We start from the raw sequence: 25,309 nt of genomic DNA on the forward strand, positions 1-25,309 counted from the left end.
ATGCTAAGGCTTGTTCAAATAGGTGCTATAGAGCCGTGAGGAATAATACAACTTAAATTAACTTCTTTAGCTGTTTCCTAAAATATGAAACAAAAATGTTGAATGAAGCTCCAGAGTAGCAATTCACTAAAACTTCAGAGAGCACCCAAGTCAACAAATCACTTGGGACCATTTTGTCCAGCTTTACGCTTGGTACCATACTGTCCAAAACCACTTTGTCCTACACCCGACGCCGGCATCTTGGTGCTTAGTACAGAGCAGATGCAACTGCCGATCGTCAAGATTCGAAAGTGCGACTTCCTCAGCATTAGATTCGGTGTTAGGAAACTCGTGTAATATTACTTTGCTCAGTCATGAACTGTTAAAACATTTGTAGAGGACGAAAAAGCATTCTTTTGAGACTTCAGATAAAGCTTCAGGTAGCAACTAAGATTTTTGAGCCCCAAGATGGGCAAGCATTACTCTGAAGCATAGCTTTTGGTGGCTCTAGTCTAGAGGATGCCATCCTTTGTTGTACCCCATGCTGACAGCACATGCTAAAAAAAATTCAAAGAAATCTCCGTAAAAAAAATGTCGCCATACCACAGTCAGAGCGAAGAGTGCGTGCAGGGACAGATTTTCACAAGCTTCAAAACAGAGGAAGGAAAATAAGCGATCAGAACATTAACGACCAGATGTCATCACCCTAAGCAAAGCGCACATAAAGGCACCCCAGTTTGATGGACTTTTCACATTCGTGCCAGACTGGCGATGAACAAGTATTCAAATATATATATTACTTATTCCAAATTACGAGTTTACCTTCTAAAACGAGCATGGGTGTTCTGGGCTGTAGACTTGCAGGTTTCGAAACCATGTACACGAACAGAACGAAGTGGTACCATGTTTTCTTATACTTTTTATTCTGCACGTTTAAAAATTCACATATATAATCTAAAAATAAAATGACAGTAAAAATCCTGGTATAATAAATACCAGTCCAATTGGCTTGAAGGCTGCATGCTTACAATAGGAGCAGCGACAGGTGTATGCGAAATCGGATCAGTGCGCAGTTCACGGAAACAGGTTTTCCTTATGAGAAGCAAGAGGGGGCTTGAGAGAGCAACGTTTGACTTCAAGCTCCAGCTTTTGGATCAGCTTCATCTGCTTGAGGTTTTGCTCCTGCAGTTTGAGGACCCCCTGCAAGAGCAAGAATATGGGCACGTGAGATGGCGTTTCAAACCAAAATAGTCAAGGCACGAGACACACAACACCTCTGAAATTCAAAGCAGATTATGATTACCAAATCCAGACTTCCTTCTTGTTTTAAGTGTATTTACAAAACCTTACAACCTTTTGCCCAACCATGTTGCCACCTGGTGGAAGACTGGATTCCAGGATTTTGAGGACGAAACAATGTGCGCATTAGGAAGAAGAGGGCAGGAAAGTTTTTTACCCATTTCACACGGCAGCTTCAAGGTACTTTTAACTAAGGATCTTTTAGTAAAGAGAGCTGGAGGCCGTCGCACGGCACATAAAGGTCCCTTTAACTAAGGGAGGGCTTATGTTGAAGGGAGCTCTCGCCAACTCGCCTCATCGCTTCACCCATGAACTCGAAATAAAAAAATGACTGATATATGCTGTTGAGTGCTTTATAACAAATTGAATATTTCCAAGTAGCAGTTATTGGATTAAGCCTGAACACAAGCACGGAGCAATATGCTAGTGAGAAACACTCATGCTAGCAGATTCAGCCACCATGTATTCTGTTGAACGTGTCCGTTTCAATATTACAGCCAATTATACAACACAACGGCGTACGCAAATCCAAGCATTGGCATGTGCCTCTCATTTTTAAACGTCTTGAAAGGAGGCATTTTATATTAGAGTGAATCTGTACAATGCCTGCTGCCAGTGGCTTTTTGTATAGCAAAGCAAAACGGTAACTAGAACAAACTAGGTAACGATTTTCGAAGCAGTATTTTACCAGTTCTTTGAGTTTCAAAACACCGTCTGAAACCTTGGGCCCACCATGCAGCTGCAATGCACTGCCGGTCTGAGGAGGCCAAATGCATAAGATTGCGAACCTTTTACAGGACAGCATACGCAAATCGTTCGTGGACAAACCTTTCACTTCAAAACAATACCTCAGCTTCTTCATTGGACCGCCTCAAGGTGCGCTTTGCACCACTCGCTCCAAGCTCATCCGCCATGTAGAAAAAGGCTTTTCTTCCTCGTTTATGCTAGTTCACGAGCTACAAATCGTTACGACAAGGCCGATACAAAAAGTATGGCCAGTACTACCTATTCACACATTCATCCTCCGTTTATTCACCGTGTGATACTGAATGCCATTTACTAAAGTACCTTTAGCTAAGGGACCTTAGCTAAAGGTAGATACTTGCTGCCGTGTGAATGGGGTATTAGAATTAACTTGGGGGCAAAAGATAAGCCACAATAGGAACAAAGGGGACTTTGGGGAAGCCCAATCTAGGTCACTGCTGGACAATGGAGCCAGCAGGGTGTAGGTACCTCAGTCGAAGCAGTGCTTGCGCTTGTTTGAGCACATGCTCGCATTTTCATACCAGAACCTCTTAAACTGGCGATTTCCTAAAAAGGTCAATTAATTCTGCATCGGCTAAACCAGTGGTCCTCAAATGGGGGTCCGTAGACCCTTCGGGGTCTTTGAACGCCTTCTTAGGGTACTGAAAGCCCTCAACCAAACAATATTAAAATTATGCTGACCGTCTTGCATGCACAGCAAGTGAGTATGGTTCTGTTCTAGTACTTCAAAGTAAGTTTGCATACATCGAGTTCTTTATTTACACTTTTGTTATCGTAATCGTCCATTATTTCCCCGTCCTCCCCAGTGGATGAGTCCCCCATCACTTCTGCCAGCAAAGAGGTCCTTAAACATGAATGGTTGAGAACCAAACTATAAATATTAATAGCCTAAAAGATACAGAATTTTTCGAATCTGGATTTCAGCATGATATGTTTTGTAAAAACCTCTAGGAATCCGCCATGCATAGGTAGAAGTTACGCAAAGTACAGAAAAAGGCATGGGTGCCTAACCCTGGGGAGTACTCAATTAAGCACGTGATTCATAACTCATTGACAAAAGAGCGGTTATTGCTACAACACTGAAAAGGCTACTTGCCGCCTGGTAATGCTGCCGTTCTTCGGTGACTTTGGTGAGGTAGTGGATCTTCTGCTTGTGGTTCTGGTGACCCATCAGCTCAGAGAACTTGTGGTGCAACTTGGACAGCTCCGATTCGGTAGCCTGGTTTCTCTCTGCCAGGTGGCGCCTCTCAACGTCATAAAGCTCCAGCTGCAACTAGAAAAAACGAAGTGCCACCGCACATCGTCATTGTTCGGAGAAAGAAAATGAGAAAACTGTACCCATCAAAATTTTGGGGTTTTACGGGCTAAACCGACCAAGGGCATCTGGCACACCCCAGCGGAGGGCACAGGATTAATTCCGACCCCCCAGGGGTCTTGATGTGCAACTGAAATCTCAATTACCGGTGCCTTCTCTGCCAACGAGCCTTCATCAAATTGTAAGCACCTCGGCCAGGATTTGAACTCTCCGCCTGGGGATTCGTAGGCCAGCGCTTTTGGAGCCAGGCTCCAAAAGTACTGGTGTGAAGCGAGTTGGCTCAAAATGCCTACCCACAACGGTGGAAGCAATTTTATCTGGTGTTCAATCCTTCAGCTGCAATAGACCCTCTTTGAGAGTGTGTGCTCTCTGGTAACTGCTCAAGAGTGTTATTTTGGGCATGCATTGGAGACGAGTGCTGTGTCAGCCTCGGTGTGAGCTGAAATCTAACTGCACGCTTCACGCAGGAAACAATGACCAAACCATGGCGGCTGCGGTGTTGCACAATGAACCTTTGGAAAGGGTTTGTTGGTTACTGCCAGAAATTATTTTTTCAATTCAAGGGGAGGGGTGAGAATGCATTCTTTTAGAATTTCAGAAGGTGCTTTTACCCAAGTCAAGCGCTAAATAAGTAACAATCCCAAGGCCCCATTTGGTTCTGAGTCTATTCCTTGCCAAGTCGGAAAACACCATGTTGCGAACCTTCCGATCGTTATTCTGGCAAAACGCTACAGTCCTTTCCCACTAACCTGGAAGGGTGCGACCCTGGCCTGCAGCAATTCATAGTCGTTCTTCCACCTGCATACAAAATACAAAATGGAAGAAGTGAGCATATCAGCTAGCGGCACAGAATTCATTACAACGAAAGTGCCGTATCCAGTGCATCACATAATGTGTGTTAAATTCTTGTTTATGTATATATATATATATATATATATATATATATATATATATATATATATATATATATATATATATATATATTTTTTTTTTTTTTGCAATGTGTATCCCTCTACAATAGTACCCCGAAAAGGTGTTGTAGGTATCGAATAAACAAATGTCGGCAAATACAAGGGGAAACCCTTGTATTTGCCGGGGAAACCGGGAGAAAAGTGGTGTAGAATTCAGCCTACAGTTCCGCTCGCAGAGGTAAACGTTTTTATGGCTTTAACCAAGTGCCGAGTTGCACGCTAAAATATAGCGCATTGCGCTTGCCACATAGCATTTATCCAAGTTAAAGGCCATTTCAGAAAGTGTGCCTCTCTTTAAAATCCATGTATAGTGCTTTAAGGCAGAGACATATTCACCTTTGGGCTTCTGCACAAGAGTCCTCGAGTCGTTTCTGGAGTATGCTCACCTCCCTGAAAACAATATAAAAGTTAAAGGGGTCTGAAAAATTTTACCACAATTCTGAGCGATTTGTCTATCTGGAATCCTTGTCCTTTATGATACAACCCACATTCATTCTTTTGGTTGTCTAAGTTCATTTACTAGCATAAAAGCGAAAATTTTGGCCTCCCAGAGAACTTCCCTCTCGGTCCTAAAAAGACATCCAACACAATGCTCAGATACTCTTAAGATAGTTGTCTGACTGAGCTCTAGCATCGCCTATTACACCGCGGTCAACTTTTAGGTGTCGAGCCGTACGCCTATACAGTATGGCGCTTCAGCTACGTGACGTGCTACAGAGGAGTTTAGGAAATTGCTCGCAACATCAATTGGTCGAGCTGCAACCCGATACGATCGTCAAAGGACGAGTTGTGAATATGCTCTCACTTTGACTAGTCAACTGCCGATCTGCCTTCAGGAAAAGGAAAATAAAAATGGAAATATGAAACAATCGCCTTTGCGTACAGGTTATCACTAAGAAGGTTGCGGTAAAGAAAAATTAATGGAAAACTCTCAACCATAAAGACGGCCGTGGGGGAATTAAGACGTCCTACGACTACATCCATGGTAAATAAATGGCACAAAACGTATGTGCCAATACAGTGCAACCCACTTATAACGATGCAGTGTATAATAATGAACAGCTTATTACGATCAGTTTCCAGAGTTTCTAGACTGGAAATGATAAGTTTCTAGTCCAGATACAACGATAATCGGTTCTATCGATTGAAATTTCGGGTTGTCATTATCGTCATAAGTGGGTTGCACTGTAGTTGAGAGGACACCTGTGCCCGGGCAGCAGTTCCTTCAGCCCTCAGGTTAACCGGGCCCTGCCTACACAAATACTTTAACCCCCTCCGTACCCGAAGTCATGAATATCCCAGCCCAGCTCAGCGCCCCCGAAAAAAATTTCTGGCTACGCTACTGGGCAGGGAGCCGGCTACGCTACTGGGCAGGCAGGGAAGGGGGTGGGGGGGGGGGGGGGGGGGGGGGGACGGTTTCTGGCCAGTCTTCACAGCGCGGTAACACTGTGCCACTGATATTAAACTGTTGACGCCTTGGCACGCGAGTCGTGGTATTAGCATACACGTACGCACGCAAGCACACATGCACACACATAAAAGGACCACGGCACCTCGATTCGCTTTGTGCCGTCGAATCGAGGGGGCGTGAATTATTACACCTCTACATTACGCTCTGCTAAAAGCAAACTAACGCACATGCACAAAAAGATACGTTCGACGCAAGAACTATAGGCGGAAATGAAACGTCAGGAAACTAGAAAACAGCGAATGCAGGAACAGAAATGGTCATGAGAACGCTGGCAGCGTTCGTTGCCAACGAACGCTGCCAACGCACGCATCCCTGCCCTGCCCCCCCCGCCCCCCCCCCCCCCCCCCCCCCCCCCCCGGTTCCGGAGCCCCTGTCACAGCGGGCTCCGTGGTCTTTCGCTCGGATCGTTACGCTGCAAGGGTTCGCTTCGGCGCGAGGAAAAGCGCGCTAGAGCACGCGAGAAACATCCGTCGAGGCGAAGGGTGTACTTACATGTTAGCCGGGTTTAAATAAAAGGTTAAAAAAAAAAACGTTAAAATAAAAAATAAATAATTAATAAAAGGTTAAAACAGCGCAAAAGACAACGGACAGGGTAAAGAAGGACACAGTCAGAGCGCTGACTCGCAACTAAATTTTTAGTTGCGAGTCAGCGCTCTGTCTGTGTCCTTCTTTACCCTGTCCGTTGACTTCTGCGGTACGGACAGGATAAAGAAGGACACAGACAGAGCGCTGACTCGCAACTAAAAAATTAGTTGCGAGTCAGCGCTCTGTCTGTGTCCTTCTTTACCCTGTCCGTTGACTTCTGCGGCAACCCCCGGTCACAGTCCCAGTTTCGCGGCGCTGACATTAGCGTCGCCACCATCAGCGGCGCTGTGCATAGCGTCGCCACCGGCAGCAGCGCTTAGGTGGTGGGAACTCTCATTAATACAAAAATACATTATAAAACTTTGTCCGCTAACAGTAATTTCAACAAAACGTCTTCACGGCACCATGAAAATAAAATGCAATTTATTTTATATATTTCTTTCTGTTCGTTCTGTTTTCGGTCTAAAACCAAAACTCTAAACCGACCCGCTGGCCTCGCCGGTGCCCTGGAAGGCGCCGCGGCGCGTATTTCCAAAACCTGGCCATTCCAGATCTGCCGCGGAGCGGCGTGCTGCGATTGGCCAGATTACCGCCGGACAAAATATTGACGGCGACGCACATACGACGCCGGTCGCCGGCAGGAGCGTCTGCTACACTCCGCGGATACTTTGGTGCCGTGGACGCGTTGTTTCATCTGCCAGTGCATATCCATTGAGTTATTCCGCATATTACGCGCATAAAAGTCGGTAGCAGAAGTTTCGAGCATGCCGATGTCCACAGTTCGACTGCTCCAACCTCGGCGATTCTCTACCCAAGCTCGAATGAGGTAGGCCTCGCTGCTCTGTTCCGTAATTGAAACCGTGTACACGTGGAGTGCTTGCAGTGCTAATGCGCAGTGCTTTTCAACCGTAATTCAAGAAGCGAGAACGATAGCCTTGCACAGCGTGTGTGGCTGGTGTCAACGTTTTCCGTGTGACTCTTATCAAAGTAAGCCTTGTCGCCTTCCTACGCGCCCGCGTAGCGCCCGCAATGCTGTCAATGGGCGCGTTCAGTAGCGGCCCCGGAGTCAAGGAGTCACTGACTCCTTCCACTGGACGGCCAAAAGTCACTTCCGGTGCACGTAACTCCGGGGCTTCGGAGTCAAGCTCCGAAGCACCGAGTCCGGAGACGGTGCACGTAGAGTCAAAGGAGCTAAAATGACGTCATTTCCTGACTGGTGACGATTTCCGGCGCTGCTGTTCGAAGCGATGCAACGCGACCGAGCCCTTCGCTTGGCGGTGCAAAGGCAGCTACTGTTATAAAAGCCGACAATAAACGTCGTCAGCACACGTAAAATTTAGAGCTCGGCGAATCTACGCCGCCGGTTGCGATACTTTTATACGGCCATACGTTTGTTTTGCCCTTCGTAACGAACTCGTATGCACACGGGAAGTTCGGCCGCGCTCGGCGTTCAAGGTTTTGTCGGCCGAAGCGAGCCTCAGCCAACGTGCACCCCGATTTAGCTACGCAAACAAAACATTAATCGGTATCATGCTCTGCGTGAGTGTCCAACCGGCTTCCAAAGTCGCGGTCATACCCTGCCTTGCTCTATTGAGCGCGGACAGGACTATCGTCAATATTACCGAGTTTCCGTGCAACGGCGATCAAGACACGGCGTCAAATGAACGTTTACGTTGTTTATTAGCATATTCAAACCAAGCAAAATACGGTCCAATGCATTTTCTGAAGGAGCCTTACCTCAAAAAGAAATTCGGACGCGTTATTCGTCTTACCTTGAGCACTTTTCATTAACAAAAGCGAGCAAACTTCACACCCGCGACAGAACCGAAGCAGCTTATCCCGCCATTTTGTTTGTTTTTGTTCTCTTTTAGCGCCGGAAATCGTCACCAGTCAGGAAATGACGTCATTTTAGCTCCTTTGACTCTACGTGCACCGTCTCCGGACTCGGTGCTTCGGAGCTTGACTCCGAAGCCCCGGAGTTACGTGCACCGGAAGTGACTTTTGGCCGTCCAGTGGAAGGAGTCAGTGACTCCTTGACTCCGGGGCCGCTACTGAACGCGCCCAATCGTACTGCTCAATTAATTCGCCGTTTTTCTTGCTCTGAAACGCTATGCAGATTTTATATCCACTTCAATGCTTCACAGCTGAATGAACACTTGTTTGTCGCTGAACAAGATTGCCACGAACGGATTTACTTCCGCGGTTTTACGCCCCGCAAGTGTTTACTTTTTCTGCCGTATTTTCACGTTTTATTGCACAGACTGCTTTGATTTGTACCAGTTTTAGGCTATTTGGCGCATACCAAATTTCGTGAAATTAAAAGGACGCGAATTGGTTTCAAGCTGTTTGTTTCTTACGCCTATCATGATTTCACGTCGTGTTATTTTGATCAGCACTGGAGGTGAGCAGAGAATAAAAACCCATACAGAACTCGGTTTCAATAGATGGGGGCCTTTTCGTGGTGCCTTTTTGTTCACTGTTCCCTCCTCTGCACTTGATACATAGGTATGTCACCTGCCCTTTCAGCCTGTGGAGGTCCATGGGAATTAGAACGGAAGCATTAAAGCCATCTTCAGAATTACTTGTGCATTAAATCCTGTTACCCACGGGACATTCTTGTGTGAATCCAAAGTCCATGCTATTGAGAGCTTCTCTATGGTAGTGATAGACTCCAGCTACAATCTAGTTTTGTCATCTTTATTTCGGTCCCATCAATTTCCAGCTGCTGATGTCATCACTGTGTAATGCTGAAGTTCTAAAGGTCTCATAAATTACAGGCAGATCCAGACAATCCAGGACACTGAGCACAACGAATGCAATGCTGCTGGTTCTTACGACCAGCGACTTATACGCACACACCCCTAACATGCCCCAGGCCGAGTCCCTAATAGCCGCGTCCCACTAGAGCGACAAACGACAGCAACAGACGACAATGAGCGACATACAACACTGACAAACAGCCTCTTTGTCGGAGTCCTCTGTCCCACCTGGCAGACACGGAGCAGAACACGGGGACAAGGAAACTTCTTTCCTAGTGGGACTAGAGTTGTCAACAGCACTTCAAAATAGACAAACAGAGTATGGCGACGCGGTTTTCTTGTTTTGCTTTTTGGGCGTCAAACGCGCCGACAAACACGGTGAAAGTGGAGACGATGACTTTATTCCTTGTTTAAAGGGATACTACTACGAAATTTCCGCGCTCATTTTTTGGTCTATATGTGTTCAAAAAAGCACCGCCAAATCGAACATACCAATATCGTGTTAAAAAAGTCATGAAAAGGAATTTTAAGACGAATTAAACGATTAGCAAAGAGCACCTGGTGGATGTCGCTAACGCCTCGCTTGTAATGCCCGTCTAGCAACCTTGGCAGCTAGTGGCGGAGGTTGTCTCGCCTCCGGCCACGACGAGAAGAGGGGCAGGGGGAACTCCCCTCTTCCCGAGAATGCCTTTTGTGTGTCACAGAAGTCGCTATTGTCCCCCTACAAGATTATAGAAGATTTACCTGTCACTCAAAATTTGTACAAAAGCAGCCGCTTCGGTGGCTGGAACAAGCTGGAACAACTAGGCCATCATCTCGACGGCAGCCTCGCCGTAGCTTTGCTCGTCTTGAGACGACCTACGTCACGATTGCGTTGGATGTCACATGGTCTCCGCTGGGCCTTCTCCGAGCGCTTGCCAGAGTGGGCCGTTTATAACGAAAAATACAGCCACCAGGCTCAAAATACAAACGTGTGATTGTCATTTACGGATATTGTGGATCACATTCAACCTATTTTTGAACACGACGGAAATATTTCAAATTTCGTTGAAGTATCCCTTTAAAGCTTCCGCTTGCCTTCATTTGCCGTTGGCGACTTTCCGAAAACAGTCGTGACAATCGACACCCAACTTTTTCCGAACTAGAATTCCTGAATCGTTCCTTTTTTTGGGTCGTTCGAAGCATTCCAGGTGCGCGCCACGGAATTTCACGGGAATTTCATTGTTCCCCCATAAAACGCCTCCAAGGGAAGGCGTTTTATGAGGGACAATACGGGGGTAGTTTTATTAGGGACAATCACAGAACGGATGACAAGTCTCTCGTTTTGCCGGAATGGCTTGCCGCAGAACTGATGGAACGTCGTGTCCTACTTCGTGGTGAGCGGTCTTACTTTGGTCAGTCCTCGCACATGGGTGTATCCATCCTGATGCAGGGGTGTAGACTTCGGCATCTTGAAGCACCAACTCGCGCACCAGGTTTTCGCGAGCAAAACCAGCCACAGCAAATTCCCTTTTGCAACACGACATCTAGCAAGCAAGCCGTGCCCGCGACCACTACGAGCAATCCAGGAATCGAAACTGCGGGAGCAGGAACGATCAGTGGCCGCCAAGGACTGAGTCACGGCAGGAATGGGAGGGTGGGGAAGACAGCAACTGAAGGCAGAAGTGGGTAAGAAAATTAAGTTTGTCTCCGAGAGATGTTCCTCGGTGGGACTGCTTGCTGCGCTTCAAGTTGAACAACAGACAACAACTCGTCCGTCGTTGATGGTTTGTCGGCGCTTGTAGCAGATGTTGGTCGTTGCAGTGGAACAGCATCAGCGACACAAAACTTCGTGCTGTCGCCGGACGAAAATCGGCGTTTGTCGATCTAGTGGGACAACGCTATAAGAATTTTCTACTCAAAGTACACAAATCTATGCTATACATCCCTCGCGAGGCCTTTCCCAGAATTAGCAACACCTTCCCAGATAGACAATCATGGATGAACCCCTGGCCTCAATCCTGGCAGTGTTACAGCAGAGGAACGCGGGCACCGCAGATGCCTGTTCTGCTGCGGCTCACTAGCATGTCAGTCGAGGGAGACTCAAAGAACTCCAAGTTGGGACGTTAGCACAAAAGCAACATTTTCCCCCTCTGCTTGAACTTCTAGAGCGAGCCACACCGGGATCGAGACAATCAGCACAAGTACATGGTGGCTCCTATGACGCATCTTGTAACGCCTTCATCTCAATCGCCATTCTGCAGCAGTTCTTTTAGGCACAGTCTTCAGAAGGTAATCAAATGAGCGTGCACAAGCTACATCAGAGTTCCAGGTGCAGTTCGGGGTCTTGCATCCGAGAAATATTTCTCGACAGTCACCACATATGTTGATGAACACCAGTGTTGCAGGCAATCATCTGCCAAGAAGCCACACTTGATCATGCAGACGCTTGCTTCCCAGAGGTCGATTGCATAGAACTCTATGGAGCAGCCCGATCCTGCCCATCAACCAGGCCTTTGGCACGTTCCCTCTGTGTAGCATTGCAGATGCTTGAAGTAGACTGTAGACTGCCTGCCTGATGGGGAAAGGAAGACCAAGCAGTCAATCCAAGCCACTCTTGAACCAATGTGCAGAAAAGGAAAAATTCAAACGTGGAGATATGAAACATGCTGTATGCACGACAGATTGTAGGTCGCTATGCTTGTTCTGGGAGCGTCCCAATCAATCCATTGAATGGGAGTGGGGCACTCGCCTTATTAAAGGGCCCCTGAGAAGACAATCTAGTTTAACAATCTAGTTGAAACACACATGTCAAAAAAAAAAAAATTATGTGAAAAAAATATTTTTTAGAGCAATATTGACGGCGCGAGACGCAATTTAGTCGGCAGTCACGTCCGATTTAGTCGGCAGTCGCGTCCTTACCACTTGTTTTCTCTCTTGGCATTTCAGGAGCGTGGAGGGGAGGTCGATCGCCTTCGCCTTTACGATCGAGATGGTCATCTTGGAATGACCCGTGACGTCACGGACTTCGCAAACAATTTCAATTAAATCTCTCCCAATCAATATTGCTCGGTAAAATTTCTTTTTTAACACATGTGTCCCAACCAGACTGCTTAAAAAAAACATTTTCTTTTTCTTTTCAGGGGTCTTTTAAGTTAGCCACAAAGTTACTTCCCAACCAGCAAGTTATCCCTTAAAGTCCTGCTGCATGCTACCTAAGGAACAAAGTTTAAGATGGGAAATTTGGATCGGAATGTGCAAGAATGCCTTCCAAGGGGAAAAGCATTGACGTGCATGCTCCGCCAAAGCTACATTTCACCAAAATGTAATGAATTTATGCCTACACTACACCATAAGGGAGTTTTCGTTTGTATCTACCGAAACTAATAGTTCAGGCGTCGCAGTACTGCCAGATTGTTCCTGCAACATTGTGTGAATCGCTTAGAACTTCCGGTTATTGCTTAGAATAATGTGTGATTTGATTTGATTTACACACCGAACATGACTCAGTTCTCGGATGTTTCGTGATATCTCTCATTGTACGTGGTATGTTCGGGCAGTCTAATTATCTCCGTTGAGTGCGCTTCTCACACCACACACTGGTGCACTGCCGAGAAGCTACACCCGTGGAGTAGGCATTGCAATTCTGCTTATGTCGCTTTGCCACAGGGCAGCCATGTCTTAAAGGGGCACTAAAGTGCTTTTTGAGAGCCTCGTTTTATTGTTATAACTCAATCTACGAGCACTAACCATCCTTAAAAAGCAAAAATTACATTCATCTGCGGCCGATTTCCATACTAAAAAAATCAATCAGAATTCTCGACACTTCGCGTCAGCGCAGAATGGCAGATGGCGCTACCGAACCTTCGTGAATATGGTCAAACAACGGACGGCACGTGTCGGCTACTCGCGAGCGATGGAGTCCACCGTGGACAAGCTGCCGACCAGTCGTGCTCGTCCACGCAGGAACCCATCGCTCGCGAGTGGCTGACATGCACCGTCCGTCGTTCGACCATATTCAGCAAGGTTTGGTAGCGCCATCTGTTATTCTCTGACGATGGTAAGTGTCTGGAACTTCGATCACTTTTTTAAGATACGAATTTGCAGCAAATGAATGTAATTTCTGGTTTTTTAGGATGATTAGTGCTCGCAGATTGAGGTATGACCATAGAACGAGACTTTCAAAATACACTTTAGTGCCCCATTAAAGGGATACCGAACCGAAATTCGGATTACGCAAAATAAGGATGCATGAGCGTTGAACAAAACGCTAGGAACTCCAAGACATGACTTGTACATTAGTATCTCAAACAGATGGCCGCTCTTTTGAAAAAAAAGTGCGGCCATCTGTGACGGTCTTTGACGTTGTTGTCCTCCGGCAGAATTGCAGAATGAGGGGAAGCAGCCTCGCTTCTCTCTTTCTCGCTTCAGTTCACTAGCTTGAAGGGACGTAGCGAGAAGGAGAGGGAACGGGAATCGTGACGTGACTTGTCTCGTCGGCCGTGTTCACTCGCACACTTCTTTTCCAAAAATACAGAGATCCGTTAGAGATATCGCTGTATGAGTGTTGTTTTGGGGTTTTGCAGCGTCCCGCCTATCCGTTTACCCTTGTTTTGTGAGCTCGAAATTTCTGTTCACTATCCCTTTAAGGGTAAAAGCACTATTCCAGGGTGAAAGGTGGACAACAAAGCATGAATTAGAAAAATATATATATATGTGAAAGAAAAGGAAACTTGGTGAATGCTGATGTGATATTTACCTTGCAGTAAACTTTGCTAAATAAAAATCTGGTTAGTCTATATGATAGACTTTGACACCTTGAAAATATTACACACAATTCCTTTATGTGGTTAGCATACTTATTTAATGATGCTTGCTTATCCAAGGTGCTCATCAGTGAGTAAATAATACAATCGTCCCCAGAGTCCGACCTGTATTTCTGGGGGCGTGCTGTGTAGTACGTCATTTATATATGTCAAGACTGACCCTAAAGCAGAACTGTGAGCTACAGCTGAATATGCTGGCAGAGGGTTTGCAACATTACCGCTGCTTTCCACACTTTGGCTTGAATTTGTTAGGTGGGAATCAATCCAGTTAGTTACTGCTGGTTCCATCTTAAATGTTTTGATTCTGGCCACAGGTCTCCAATGTGGCACTCAATAAGAGGCCAGATATGAGCCTACATATCATATAAACCTGCTCTGTGTCATTTAGTGCTAATGCAATGAGCTGTTTCCTGTGCTCTGTTCACCACCAAGTTGACAGTGCGATGGGAGCAACACATTCACTGGACCTATCGACCGCCTTCCTCTCGTCACCGGACCCTGCTCCTGGCGCATGGATGTAGGCGGGGATGTCTGATCAGATGGCAAATGATGGGCGTACAACTGGTCCAGCAAGCACGTAGCTTCCAATGCACCATCAGCTTAGGGGTGAGCGGTGTATACCAGTTGTGCGACGGTACATAGGCCAGGTCAGGAAATGAGATACATTTAATTCTCTCATGAGCTACAAACAACGGAACTAAATAGCCATAAAACCTTTATCCAAGACGACACATACGTAGCACCCGAAACGAAGGTGTGGGATGGCGATAGGTGATACCATCAAATGACAAAGCAGTACAACATCATGCTTGTGTTTAATATCTGTTAAAGCGCGTGGCGGTTCTGCAATAACCCGCACATTAAATTGAGAAAACTAATTCGCAACTAGCAACATGGTTTTGTAGAAATCAAATATTGTTTGGAATTTTTGTGTGACGCTTCATGTCCCCAGTATTTAGGTTCATCAAAATTGAGTGCTGAAAAAACATTAATTCAAGGCTTTTACAGTACCTCTATCCTCATTCCATTTCATTGAATGGCAGTGACAGCACCATAGGAATTGAACAAAGAGTGAAACCTGCCACCTTGTTGACAAACCTACCTGCTGAAGGTGGCCACGAGATTCCCTTGTCACCACTTGGTCACTTGAATAAGCCAATAACTATTGTATCTAGAGGTACTGTGGCAGCAATGTTGTAGCTGTGATGCTCATCGGGCCAGGTCTCTTTCAGATGTGCATGTTCCCGTCGAAGAGTAGCCCATCGCCATGGCAGCTGGTATTGACAAGAGTATAAATACATTAGTCGAAAAATTGAACAGTCAGACAAGCTAGTCTACATGCCACACAATTCTACACATGGAGACTAAAAAAAAAAGAAAGCAATGCGACATTGTCTTTACAGGGCTTTGCATCTCAACTCTCTTCCCTAGCCCTGCGTTGACCAAGACGTTATGTGTGCATAGTTGCAAGTTCAGACAAAATGGGACAATCTACCTGCGTCGATCTCTATAGTTTGCATTGCAAAAGCAAACCATGTTTTTTTATGTCGGCAGTGACAAGGTATAACACACGCATTACAACCATAATCTGATTTTCTTTATCTTTTTTTAGAAAATAACAATTCTGTAAAGCAAACCCACGTTACAGCCTGTACCATGTCTAAGTGAGGTGACTTAAATTCTGGTTGCTCTCCTGAATATCTATAATAAAGCACTATACACCTAGCTGTGCTAGAGCATTTCTTTTTCAGAGGCTACCCAGCAGCACAAAGCAAGTAAGGGACAGAACTTCCTTCAGTTGTCTAAGACCGGAGAATGAACCTCTCGCAGGGGTGAATGTGCACGAAAAACACTATTTAGAAATGTATAACAATGAGTGCGGGCCGGATGTAGGTAATACGACAGATGTATAATTTATGGCGCCATTGAGCGTATGTACAGTCAGCACGGAATGAAACCCGAACGCCGCAGCGCGTGGTTTATCGTCACAGGCTGCTCCACCTGGAGGGCTCCTGAGAACTAATGAAAATGCACCGGGGTGCCAGGGTGCGTGTCCTACTAAGCTGTGCTCGACCCTCGACCACCGGCGAAACGCGGAAGTCCCAGATATGTCGCGCGAGAGTCGAGCACACCTTAGTAGGACCTGCACTTTCGCTCCAAAGCACATTTTCATTAGTTCTCAGGGGCCCTCCAGTGGAGCAGCCTGTGACGATGGTTTCATTCTGTGCTGACTGTACAATGTCTAGACATGCGAATTTGCTGTCCAGGCAAACGTGTTCCCCACTGCTTTATTCTGAGCGATGATTGCTACTCAATAACGTCACTGCAGCGTGGTGGTTTCAGACGGTGCTGTGTCATTAGCTATTTTCAGACGTTGGATACTTAGCAGCAGACGGAAAAACTACTGTCGCAACTTCTACATCCATTTAGCCCAACTACCTGACTAGATAAAATCATAACTAGGGATGTCGCAAACCTGCCGAGATTGCAGGAGTTAAGGTTTGAATTTGAAAAGGTTGCGAATTTCAAACCCTGCTGTGTTTCGAATTTGAAAAGTTTGATAATGTAAAGTTTCTGAAAGTTCAAGTTTGAAGATTTCAACTCTCTTTACAGATTGAATATGAAAAGTTTGAAAATTTCGAATTTCTTCGCTATACATGTTTGAAGAATTCAAATTTAGGTTTTTGAATCTCAAGGTACAAGATCAAATACCACAATTTAAAATAAAGTTTTTAAGGGCTCATCTAGAAAAAACTTGAAAGTGCTACAAAGTTGACTAAAAACGCTGCACATTTTATTTTGTGCCATAAACACTACTTTCTTCTCGGTACCGGGTTCTTAGGATACTTCTCGTTATTTACTATGATTAATGAAACAAGCCTTGAGTTGGTTGGACGGTTCAGCGACAAGACTTGAGGCGGTCTGGTATGCATCAGGAATGGCTACCTCTTTGCAAACTGGAAGCAATGCGATTGAATACCCCTAAATGAGATGCTGGCATGAGACAATGAAATATACAAGTTGATGCGTGCAGACAAAGTCGCCAAGGCAAGACATCTTGCTTTACGAAAGTTTGTAGTTGCTCTGGGCGTTTATTTCCAGTGGAATGGCCCGTGGGGCAGAGAAAACACTGCACGCAGGTACAGCACCCGACAGAGCTCAAGGTCAAGAAGCATGCAACCAGACAAGCTCATAGGTCCCCCGGCCCCCCAAGATACACCTGATCAGGTAATGACCGGTCATGCATCAGGCTCACTACACTACCGGTTTCTTTGGCATTTCAGTGGCTCCAAGGCAAGGCACCGGCCTACAAACCCCAGGTGGCAGGTTTTAATCCCGGCCCAGGTGCCCGCAATTTGACAAAGGCTTATTGCCGAGAAGGTCATGCAATCAAGCTTTCTGTTGCACGTCAAATGATCCCCAGGTGTTCCAAATTAATCCTCAGTCGTATGCTGAGGTGTTCTGAATGCCCGTCGTCTGCTTGGCTTGTAAAACCCTCAGATTTGATTTTGCATAGCTGGTTCTTCGTGCTTTCCTTCTTAGAAAAATAAGAAAACAAGTGGAGATATTAGTCGCTTTTAAAATACAACTGGATAATGACGATAATGGATCAAGTGCCTATCCAGTGTTGCCTCTCACGAATCGGTGTCACTTTCAGTGCACGCCTTTCCCCAACCAGCCACAACACGAGGAGATTGGGCAACTTGCATTCAAACACAGCCAGGGTTATGAACAACCATGAATGAAGAAAGAATAAAACAATTAAAACAGGGACAACACAGCCACATCTTTCAACTAGCAACAGACGAGTAAACTCTCCACAGTGAGCAGCCAACTATACCCAGGAGGGAAAGGGGGGAGAAGGGGAGATAAAAAACGCAAAGTGCAAATCAGAGAGGTGGGTTTATCTCGAATTTTAGAAATTCAACCTCAGTTTTCATCAGCAGGAAGGAAGGGTTTGACACGTTTTTACAGCAGCAGGGAGATCATAGAGTCATTCGCCATGAACACAGCAAAAAACAATGTGTCAAACCCTTCCCTCCTGCCGACAAAAACTGAGGTTGAATTTCTAAAATCCGAGATAAACCCACCTCTCTGATTTTCACTTTGCGTTTTTTATCTCCCCTTCTCCCCACTTCCCCTCCTGGGTATAGTCGGCTGCTCGCTGTGGAAAGTTTACTCGTCTGTTGCTTGTTGAAAGATGTGGTTGTGTTGTCCCTGTTTTAATTGTTTTATTTGTTCTTCATCCATGACATGAACCAACACGCTCTTCTCCTAAGCAAGCTTATGAACAACGCACCAGTAATGTGCCTTCATCGGATTTCAAACCTGCAGACAAGGGACCTAAAGTTTACTTTGGGGCAACCTACGCAGTTTTACACGGTACGACTTTCAGGTACGAGACCAGCCGCCACTACAAGCGAGTCGTTGGTAGCACCACCACATCTTTGTATTAATAATATTTAAGACCTTATACGATTAAACTTTCTTCACACTTTGTCAAATTTCTGTTCAAAAGTTCGAAATTCGTCAAAATTCTGTATGTTTCACTTTGAACAATTTTTCCCCTTGAAGTGGAAACCTCAAAGATTATTTTTCGGTTTCATTCCAATATGAAGAAAATTATCATGTTTCGGTGTGATTCCGGTTTGCACACGAATAAGTTTTTTTCTGATGTTTGGTTTTCTTTTCCATTCAATGCCCTGGTGCCCAACAGCTCATTACTCCTCAAAACCTTAATCCCCCCCTTTTTTTTTCCTTTATGAAGAGTTGTGTTATCATTCCATGTGACTGCAGAAAACAGAGTGAGGGAAGCCCTGAGCGACAGTCTCGAGATTACGAGTCACAAATATTCTTTTTAATGTTGGGACCTTCTTTGTAGTGTTTCTGTGAACTCCGGAAAAACGTAAACACCCTGGTGCTTTACGATTCGAAATACGATAACATAATCAATGGCTTAAAAGAAACAATATTTATGTCATCTTCAATGTTATCGTCTTTTGAATTGTAGAATATAAACTCTTTGTCACTGGCCCGTCAGGTGTACTAATTTCAGGGAATTAGGTGCCAAATGTAAGAAAATAAGAAGCACAACCGTGCTTGCAACGTTACATCGCGCAAAAGGTCTCCATACCAACACAAGTCTTTAGTAGAGTTGATAAATACAACGTCGTTCGTGTGCTAAGCTTCTACACTCCGCATATTACAACTCGTTCAATTTTGTCTTTCGGCACCGTCGAACAATTCTATTCGATCCGAACGTTTCATTCCCCTGTGTAGCTTCCATTATTTCCTTTTTTTAAGGCCGCTTAAGATGATGAAAACGCCCTGTGATCCATGCTTTAAGGAATATCTTCTGATACATGCACAAGAAATCTTCATGAATCGTGAATACATACCGTTGTGTTGCAGCGGGCGACTGCTCAGATTCAAATCACTTCACTCCCAAATGTATTTTCAGCTCTAATTAAATAGAAGGGCACGCTACAGTTTTATTTATAGCATGTCGACTTTTCAGAAATCTCGTGTCGAATTATAGTGGTGTACGAGCTTACAACTAAATACAGTAACGTAGAATGCCGTTAACTTGACCACTGCAGCTTCAGCAGCCTCAACTGGTCGCAGCCATTTTGCTTGTTGTCGATTTCGTTTCTGTTCGTTCGTAGTCGTTAGGTTCGTTAACATTACGTTAACGTATTAAAGCATTAAATATATTACGATAAATGATAAATAACAATTTTAGTTAAATGTTTTGTTTTGGTTTACTTATAACGAACATAATAAACAACCAAAGTTGATGTGCGAAACTTTCTGCAGCATAAAATTCAAACAATAGAATAACTGTCATGGCTGCGCCCATCGTCTGTCTGGCTACACCACGACGGAAGAAGCATTTCGTTTCTTCCACCGTGGGCTACACCAAGGAGGGCTACGTGAACCTACGTCGCCTGCGGACTGCGTCCCTTGGCAAGTCTGCTCCTATTGCTTATTAAGTGACGCTATGCTCCGATATATGTGAAACATTTTTATGTAACCTTTGGGTACGAGCATAGGTATTACCGTATTGATGTCGCTGGCCTGTAATAAGGCGGAGCCTCCGGGGCAATAACGGGGGCGCGCGTTAACCCACCCGCCGCGCTGCGCTTTACGCCGCTTCGCGGCGACAGTCTGAGGCGGCTCATTACAAAAAATATGAACCCACATGTGTATGTGTATTGGCCCACACGTGAACGCCGCTTCGCGGCGCCCAACTATTCGCTAAAGTATCATTCGGTGAACCGCCCCCTCAGGAGGCTCCGCCTTATTACAGCCAGCGACATCAACACCCGAGCATCAAGTCTGATTTTAGCCATATAATGAGTACAGAAACAATCGTGGTGCGCATTTCGCATGCCGATCAAAAACAAATACCCAAATAGCAGGCTGCCAGCCTTAATATGATTAAACTTCAGAATTTGTTGCGGAGTTTCTAACGGGCAGAAAGAGATCGGTATAGCCCCGTTTGATTTCATGTTGCTGAAGGCAGATTTCGAGGCAGTGACACATTTTAATTCTAATTTCTTTGCACAAGAGATTGGTGCGTACACGACAACGCGCAAGGCTAGGCAGAAAGGTTGCAACCCTTACGCATGTGTGACTGCTAGCCGGCCACCGTGTACGCTCGAGCCAGTACATGGATCATATTAAATTTTCCAGGATAGAAGAATACACATAATTAATCAGGTGGCATGTACGATGACACTAGTATCTCAGACCAAATTACTTGAAAACATGCTTATCCAGGTGTCAGTTTTGTTATCAGTGCCTAACCCACGTTTGCAGGTCTCGTATCTGTGTCTGCAGACTTTGTATACATGCCTTGCTGGGACTGGACATTTCATTGAACTCCGTTTTGTCGAACGCCGTTTCATCGAAGCCGTTTCATTGAACGGCGTTTCATCGAAGCCGTTTCATCGACCGCCGTTTTATCGAACGCCGTCTTATCCAACGCCATGGTGGCGGTCTCGCTTCCTGAAGCTGGTCGGAGGTGCCCATTTCAGGTTCTGGAAGTTTTTGACTTGCATCGCCACAGAACATCAACTGACGGTAGACAAGCTGGAGGCGATGCTGAGTTCCCAAAAGCCTCCTCGCCAGAAGATGGCCATAGCGGCAAGGGATGAGAAGGTCCGCCTTTTTTATGAGAACTGACGGACCATGGCTGTGGGGAACTTTTAGAGAGCAATCGCTCATCATTTGAAACGGTGAATGGCTGTCGCACGAACACATGAACCCCCGAAAGTTTTCAAATAAAATTTGATGTGACATACTTACTTTTGACTCGACTGAGTCTTAAAACTAAAAAAAGAAAACAATGTTTCATTGTAGTTTCATAAATATAGCACCTCAGCTTTAGCAACTGCAAGCTTCGGGCAGTAAAAAAGCATCAATACAAAGACATGAGAGGCTAGGAGGCTTACATGGCTAAAGTTGTTGCGCCTCTGGAAAACCTAAGTCGCCTTCTGGCCTCCATGAGTTGGAGTGCGCTCTTACCGGGAGTGCGACTTTTTATTTATTTGTTACAATACCCTCAAGGGCCATCGGGTAATACAGAAAGGGTGAACAGATAAGCACAATCTTCGAAACAAACATAAAGATCGGTACAAATATCCTCATGGGTTACTTGCCATAAAATAAATTGTAACAGCTACAAGTTTGGACATTAAAAACCCTGACGATGAAATGGGTGAATGAGACGAAAATGCACTCGATCCGTGCATAAAAGAACATCTTTCACACTTTTTATTTAAAAGACATTCAATGAAACTCCCATCAGCGATTCAATGAAACGTCCATTTTTTCGATGAAACAGCGTTTGACGAAACGGCGTTCGATGAAACAGTGTTCGATGAAATGTCCGGGAACCATGCCTTGCACGGGGCGTCATATGGCACCATACCAGCTGCCATTGCTGCACCGTACCTTGTGCAGCATAGATTTCGCACCATTCAATTTGTTTCTTTCGGCAAGCCTTGCCCAGAAGACAAATTTGATGGTGTCAAATGTATGCTGCAGAAGGTACAGAAACAGGCGCATGGTATGGAGCTATGGCAGCTGATGTGAGGTCAATGCAAGCCATGTATACCTGGGCGCATGTGTGAACTCAGAGAGAGGAGGAAAGGGAAAGGCACCATTTTTGGGGGCTCTCTCGTCCACTCAGTCCCTCAGACAGGATTGGTTTGGCTTGACTACCTCCGTTATTCTCATGGCTTGGCTTCATAATTGTTATGCCTCATCACTGTGCAGCTGTAGGTTGTGCAAATAGCAGCAAAAATGGTTCAAATGAAAATTTTTATAAGGTTTCAGTAGCCTTTTGCGGGTGGTGCACGAAAGCACCCAATGTGAAGCACCCTGCCCCTTTTGCCCTGCTTTCAAGAGCTCGTGTTTCAGAAGCCTATGACGCGAATCCCCCGTGTCAGCTGGCCGGGTCCTCAATGTGATAGCGGGACATTCTGCTTTTACCCAGAAGACAGCTGGCCGGGGTCACACTGCTCATACATGATACAAAAGACAGTCTGCACATGCAAGTCACCGCAATATGTGTGGTTCGAATGTTGCATGCTAAGTTTCTCCTTGAACCCATTGCCAGGCTGCATTCGAAGCATGGATCTCACGGTGACGTGCCCTCAAATCTGTATGCAGACTGTCTTTTGTATGATGTATAATCAGTATGACCCCAGCTCAACGTAATCAAGCTATACCCGGTACTTAAGTAAAGAATGACGGATTAAGCTTTTCGTTCTTAAGGTGTGCGCTATACTCATTCACATCTTGCCACTTTAAAACTACTATGAAAAAAAAAGAAAACAGAAAATATCAGTTACTGACAGAACCCCGTAACGGAATGCCTTGAAAACCAATCGTGAACTCTCCTGTTCGCAGGGCCAACTTCGTTGGAGGTTCGTAGATGTGCTGAATTCAGAGAAAGATTGTTTCTAACATATTGTTCCTTACTTTTTGACGGTGCAGGCGAGCTTTCGTGATATCAAGACCGCCCGGATTTCACCCGTCCAAGTTTGCTTACATGGCCCCGGTTATGGCGGTGCCTTATGCGCTCGCAACGCATACAGTACAAAGAAGTTACGGAACGCAATAACCTTGAATAACTTATGTGCTCAAGGAGAGTGAAATCAGCTGTTTGTAATGGCCCCCCCCGGCCATTCCAACCGGAGCTCACAAGCTCTGCACGAGGTGGATAGTTGGGTCGGGACTGGAACTGGTCACCATTACTTTCCTTACATAACACTGTGCCTTGAAAGCCGACCCCTTTTTCGGTTGCTTGCACGACATGACACTGAAGTGACGATTAAGTGACAGAGTCAACGGTACAAACTGATGCTGCGTTGGCGGTCTGTACATTTTTCAAGGTATAAAGACGAAAGAGGTCATCTGTATCGTAGACAGTGGATTTCATTAATCCTCCAGGGCATCTAACTGAAAAGAAAACCAAACATAAGAAAAAACTCCAATTTGTGTACAAACCGGAGTCAAACCGAAACATTATAATTTTTTTATTCTGGAAAAAACTTGAACTGGAAACCGAAAAATAATCTTTGAGGTTTCCAGTTGAAGGGGAAAAATTGGGTATGTGAAACATACAGAAGTTTGACGAAGTGTGAAGAAACTTTACCCAAATCGTATAAGGTCCTAAATATTATTAACACAAAGATGTGGTGCCAGCAACGACTCGCATTGGGGTGGCGGCCGGCGTCGTACCTGAAAGTTTTTTCTCCTGCTTTCGCACAGAGCCTCTACCGTGTAAAACTGTGTAGGTTGCCCCAAACTAACCTGCAGGTTTCTTGTCTGCAGGTTGAAAATCCAACAAAGGCACTTTTCTGGGGCATTGTTCATAACTAGGGTGTGCATTTTCCGGTTTTAACCGAAAAACACCGATAAACATCCGTCGGTGACTAAAATATAAAATCGGTTAAAACCGAAAAACACCAGTGGTTTGATATTTTCGCCCTGGTTAAAACCGAAAAACACCGGTCGTTGCTAGTTTCCGACCTAGCGAAACCCTTTCCCCGTAGAGGTTCGTCAAACATGTTATCTCGTGGATCCTGCATTCTTCCAGTGTTTATACATGGCTTGCAGGTGGCGTCAGTCCGCCCTCCTTTCTGGGGTCAAAAGCGTCTAGTGAACGCAGTGGAAGCTAAGCTCTCAATGCCTTTCCCCTATTGTGTCTCCCATGGCCCCCTTTTGTGGAAAAATTGACGCAGTGGAGGGTAGGCTCTCACGTGCCTTTTCCTCATTGTGTCTGGCCAAGTGATGTTGGTGCAAGCCATGTATTCAGAGGTTGCTGTGGTTCCTGGAAGACACTGCCAACGTCCGTGTCGTACAGGACCGTGCGTTTTCATAATTGCGGGTTGCGAACCGCAAGGAACGTGCTGCCATGAGGGCAGCACGTTCGTTGCGTGTAGTAGATGCAAGCATGAAAGTATGCTTGCATCGACCATAATAACCAAGTGTGAGAAATAGTTTCTTCCAAGAGAAGAAGTGTATGAACTATGTGAATAAAATTGGAACTCCCTGTCTCTGATCAATCGCCTTTTTTTCACCGATAATCACCGATTTTAGCCTCGTCGTGAGACGTTCCACCGAAATACGCCGGTGTTTTGAAAATAAATAAACACCGAAAAACATCCGCCGATTTTTCTCACAAATAAACACCGGAAAGTACACACCCTATTCATAACCCTGGCTGTTTTCGAATGCAAATTGCCCAATCTCCTCGTGTTAGTGGCTGGTTGGGGAAAGGCGCGCACTGAAAGTGACACCGACTTGTGAGAGGCAACACTGGATCGGCACTTGATCCATTATCGTCAGCATCCGCTTGCATATTAAAGCAACTAATGTATCCGCTTGTTTTCTTACCTTTCTAAGAAGGAAAGCGCGAAGAACCAGCTATGCAAAATCAAATCTGGGTGTTTTACAAGCCAAACCGACGAGAAGCATTTGGAACACCTCAGCATACGACTGAGGATTAATTTGGACCACCTGGGGATCAGACGTGCAACAGAAAGCTTGATTACAAGACCTCCGCAATAAGCCTTTGTAAAATTACGGGCCCCTGGGCCGGGATTAAAACCTGCCACCTGGGGTTTGTAGGCCGGTGCCTTGCCTTGGAGCCACTGAAATGCCAAAGAAACCGGCAGTGTAGTGAGCCTGATGCATGACCGGTCATTACCTGATCAGGTGTATCTTGGGGGGCCGGGGGACCTTATGAGCTTGTCTGGTTGCATGCTTCTTGACCTTGAGCTCTGTCGGGTGCTGTACCTGCGTGCAGTGTTTTCTCTGCCCCACGGGCCATTCCACTGGAAATA

General features: G+C 45.5%; 1 protein-coding gene and 2 long non-coding RNA genes across 3 annotated transcripts; 1 reads left to right on the forward strand and 2 right to left on the reverse strand.

Moving 5' to 3' along the window:
• Nucleotides 1-878: 878 nt before the first annotated feature.
• LOC120842774 (hyaluronan-mediated motility receptor-like) lies at nucleotides 879-6,614 on the reverse strand. The gene is made up of 5 exons (XM_040213947.2): nucleotides 6,293-6,614; nucleotides 4,666-4,719; nucleotides 4,108-4,156; nucleotides 3,140-3,316; nucleotides 879-1,179 (listed from the first exon to the last, which is right to left on the reverse strand). Coding segments are annotated over exons 1-5 (408 nt in total). The 5' UTR covers nucleotides 6,295-6,614; the 3' UTR covers nucleotides 879-1,053.
• A 545-nt stretch (nucleotides 6,615-7,159) lies between these two features.
• Nucleotides 7,160-12,186, forward strand: LOC121834687. The gene is made up of 2 exons (XR_006077315.1): nucleotides 7,160-7,211; nucleotides 12,073-12,186. It is a non-coding gene; the product is annotated as an uncharacterized LOC121834687 (long non-coding RNA).
• Nucleotides 11,649-19,570, reverse strand: LOC121834686. Its single transcript, XR_006077314.1, has 3 exons — nucleotides 19,349-19,570; nucleotides 15,052-15,223; nucleotides 11,649-11,698 (listed from the first exon to the last, which is right to left on the reverse strand). It is a non-coding gene; the product is annotated as an uncharacterized LOC121834686 (long non-coding RNA).
• Between the last annotated feature and the right edge of the window lie 5,739 nt (nucleotides 19,571-25,309).

Source organism: Ixodes scapularis, unplaced genomic scaffold (genome assembly GCF_016920785.2).
Source record: "Ixodes scapularis isolate PalLabHiFi unplaced genomic scaffold, ASM1692078v2 ptg003078l_1___fragment_2___debris__unscaffolded, whole genome shotgun sequence".
NCBI classification, from domain to species: Eukaryota; Metazoa; Arthropoda; class Arachnida; order Ixodida; family Ixodidae; genus Ixodes; species Ixodes scapularis.